This window comes from Capsicum annuum, chromosome 5 (genome assembly GCF_002878395.1).
Source record: "Capsicum annuum cultivar UCD-10X-F1 chromosome 5, UCD10Xv1.1, whole genome shotgun sequence".
Classification (NCBI taxonomy): Eukaryota; Viridiplantae; Streptophyta; class Magnoliopsida; order Solanales; family Solanaceae; genus Capsicum; species Capsicum annuum.
In genome coordinates, this window is record NC_061115.1 from 35,317,796 (window position 1) to 35,321,597 (window position 3,802).

A 3,802-nucleotide genomic window follows, 5' to 3' on the forward strand; every position below is an offset into this window, starting at 1 on the left:
ATGAAATACTAAAAAAAAAAAAAAAGTTCACTATTTTCCCAAAAGGACATTTTCTTGGAAAACACTTTCGTTGCTACCAAAACACACCCAATTTTCCATCTAGATTGTTTACATATGAGATTTTAAGGAATACTTCTAGAGTGTCATCTTAGTTTGCTATGTAACAAAGTGCCTGCCCAATGAAGATTGTGTGGAGTATGGACTAAAGAAGTAATCATCATTAATTTGACCTGCTTTTAACACATTGATATGCCTAACAAGGAATTTGATTTCTTTTATGTGAACCTGTAAAGATCTATTCTACAACAATTTCTTGAAAATTACTAAGATATAGGGTGTTTTTGGTATGTAGATAATGTTTTTTTGGGAAATAAGTGGCTTTCTTAGTTATTTTTTGGTGTTTGATTGGTAAGAAGAAAATACTGTTACAAGAACATTTAGGTATAATCTGACCAAATATTTGGTCCCGACCTCGACGTGAGACTCCATTTCCCTACCCCGACTCTCGACCCTGATTCGAGACCTAACTCCGATACTGACGTAAGACCATGACTCCCAATTAGACACAGGACCAGACTTTGTATCTCGACCAAACCAAATTCCCGACCCCAACCCAAATTCAAGACCCGAACTTGGTCCTGACTACTAACCCTAACCCGAGACCTTATTGAAAAATCAAGAGAGAAGTATTATTCTCAATTACTCAAATTCTTTTCTCGAAGACAAGTGAGACTAGGGATGGCAATGAGCCAGTGCGAGTGCAGGGCGGCGCGGGTTTCAGACTATGCGGTGGTGTGGGTTTTAGATCATGTGGGTGCGGGGCGGATTAGATTAAGTTTTTTAAAAATGATGCGGGGCGGGGCGGGTTACAAGTATATGCGGGTTTAACTAAAAAAAAGCTCAAATTTAGTACTATTCTCTTGAATCTACCTAAAATTATATATATTCTTTACTTAAAATTTTATCATATTAAAATTGTTACACTACAATTTCATAACTTTTCTTTTAAAATCGGTAAAATAATTTTATAACACAATATATCAAACTAAAGTTTAAAGGTTTTTTCTTATTAAATCACTTTGCCGTACATAGCTTATTTAATTTATTTATAACAAGAATTTAAATAATTAGATAAACTAATTGATTTCTAATTTTAATTTTTGATTCATCTTATAAATCAAAATATGATATTTGATCATTGCTTGTACATCTGATACTTTTTTGATAATTGTTTAGTGAAAAGTGATATAATAGAAATTGGTTGTTACTACTTCCTAATTTAGATCTGAAAATATTATGATTTCCAATAGAGTTACAAATTTTTCAAATAAATAAAAATGTGGGCAAGTGTGGTGCGGATATGTACGAATATGAATGTGGGATGGATCTCAAAGTGATGTGGGGCAATGGGTGACGATTCTTAAATTCGCGAATTTAGAAAAAAATTGCACCACTTCCACACCGCACCGCCCCGGTGCCATCCCAAAGTAAGACAACGGTTCTTCTTTGTTCAAGTCAAAATGTCTTACAAGTTCTCTTGACAATTTGTAGAGAATATTTCCTTTTCATCAAACTTGACTTCCATAATCAATTATTTCTCTATGAAGGAACGTGGAGAATATTTTCTTCCACCAACTAATTAACTTACATTTTGGCTTTCTCATAAAATGGATGTACTATGTTGATATTTATTGGACCATCCTAACATGTACTTAGCCTAGTATATGTACGTAATTTAATTCTAGACTTCTTTTTTTCCTAATACGTGTATTCAATCATACACGCATCTTTACATTGATATCCAAAATATGTGAACTAATTAAATTCATATATCACACAAATCAAAATCTTTTTTTCTTCTCCCAAGACAAGTTTACATTTCGACAGACCCAACCTTGATCCCTCGAACTCATCACGACTCGAGACCCAAAATCCGAGACCTCAACTTCAATTCCCGAGATCCAATTCCATACCCCACCAAGACCCAAGACCTGAGATTCGACCTTGATAGGAGATCCAACCTTGATTCGAGACCACTCGACCCTTATTTGAGACCAGAAATTTGACCTCGTCCTAGGATGACCTCGACCCGAGACAAAATCCTTACCCTTGCTCCAACTTGGGACCAGACTTTTGATCCCAATCTCGACCCCAGCCCCAGCCCATCCTAATTCCCAACTCGGGACCCTACTTTGATCCCGAATATTGACGCTAACCTAGGACCTGAATCTTCATGATTTTGGGTTGGGAGTATGATTGGGGTCAATGTCAGGGTTGGGACTTAGGTCAAGGTTCTTATGAATGAAAGTCATTTTCTTTAATTCTGAGTAAAATAAGTCTACTTGAAACATATTTTTCAATATATTTAAGTCAATCAAATATGAAAAAATTCAAACACATACCCATACTCTACAAAATTTTAAACTATTTTGTTCTGTATTTGCCTAGTACATGCTATCACTAGTAGTCATAGTCATTGTACGTTCCTTTTTATCATGTTGCGTCATACTTTCTTTAGCATTTTATCTTGACTTCTTCACTACATTTTTTTTTCCGAACTGTTTTGTTATGCTCTTACTTGGTCCAACTCTTTACCTTTCAAGGTAGGGGTAAGATATGTGCACACACTACCCTTTATGTTGTAGTTGTTCTGCTATAATTCCAACAAGTAACTATCATTGTTGCAGAAAATCGACCAGCTATCGCTCCAAATTAGCCGAATGAATGAGTCCCTACTAACACGGCGAAAAGTTCCAATCCTTCAAGTAGGCTAATAGAATCACTAGCCGTTAATTGTTTGCTGTGCAGACTTACATGGAGCTATCTCTTCTGCCAATGGTTGTTTATTTGAAATCTATAAATCAAAAGTATATATATTTAAAGAAACCAGGATACATACTGTAACAACAAACAGAAGATATTTTATCAGAATTTGGTATGGAATATCATGTACTCTTTTTCATTGCAATGCTTGCTTTGTTATACTTTCTCTTTGCACAAGCGATATGCGCATGGGTTTACTTGCCAGATGGATAACGCTTTTCCCATTCTACCAAACCAAATAGTACTAGAATTGGCTGAATAAGAATGAATTCTACTAAACTATTTTTTGTGGTCAAACCGATACTTATATTATATATATATGAAGGTCTACAGAGAAGTAACTTATGACAGAGCCACTGTACAAATACTGGTAGCAACAATAGTTGCCTATCTAATTCTGATAAGTAGGAGTATTAATATTAAACATCATTTGGGTAGATATTGCTATCCTAACTGTCCGACGTGATAATCCTACATTTTTGTCAGCCTGCAAAATATCCAAAGTGGATAGTGGAGGATCCCACATTAACATAGTAGAGGATATATTTAGTCTAGCCAGTGCATCCACAAACTTATTCTACTCTTGTAGATGTGCTTTAGCTGTGGATTATTTAGTCTACGCATCAGGCACCTGCAGTCAAAGAGTAAAGTCGAATTATCATCAGATGAAATATTTAGGAGTTGCACAACCTGAAAGAAGTCCACATTGATTTCCAAAGTTGTATAATAATATTGAATGACTAGGCCCGAGGCGTAAGGCATGGTGTCACGGCTCCAAAAAACAAGTAAGCCTATCACCCAAACTGATAGAGAAAATAGTACCACAACCAAGGAAAGACCCCTAGAACAGAGCTGAGCCACATATATATAGTAAAAGCAGATATATAATCAAGATACCAACCAAATCTCAAAACCTAACATCACAGTGTAAGAACTAACTAGTACAACTCGAGATAAAAAATACCTAAGATATCCAATA

The 3,802-nt window shown here is 35.4% G+C and overlaps 1 protein-coding gene across 1 annotated transcript in view; it reads left to right on the forward strand.

Moving 5' to 3' along the window:
• The window catches only part of LOC107870567, a 7,277-nt gene extending 4,309 nt beyond the window's left edge, over nt 1-2,968 (forward strand). The window contains exon 2 of the mRNA XM_016717136.2: nt 2,688-2,968. Within this exon, the coding sequence (XP_016572622.2) occupies nt 2,688-2,774 (87 nt within the window). The 3' untranslated portion in view covers nt 2,775-2,968. The remainder of the gene's footprint in view (nt 1-2,687) is intronic.
• Nucleotides 2,969-3,802: the final 834 nt, after the last annotated feature.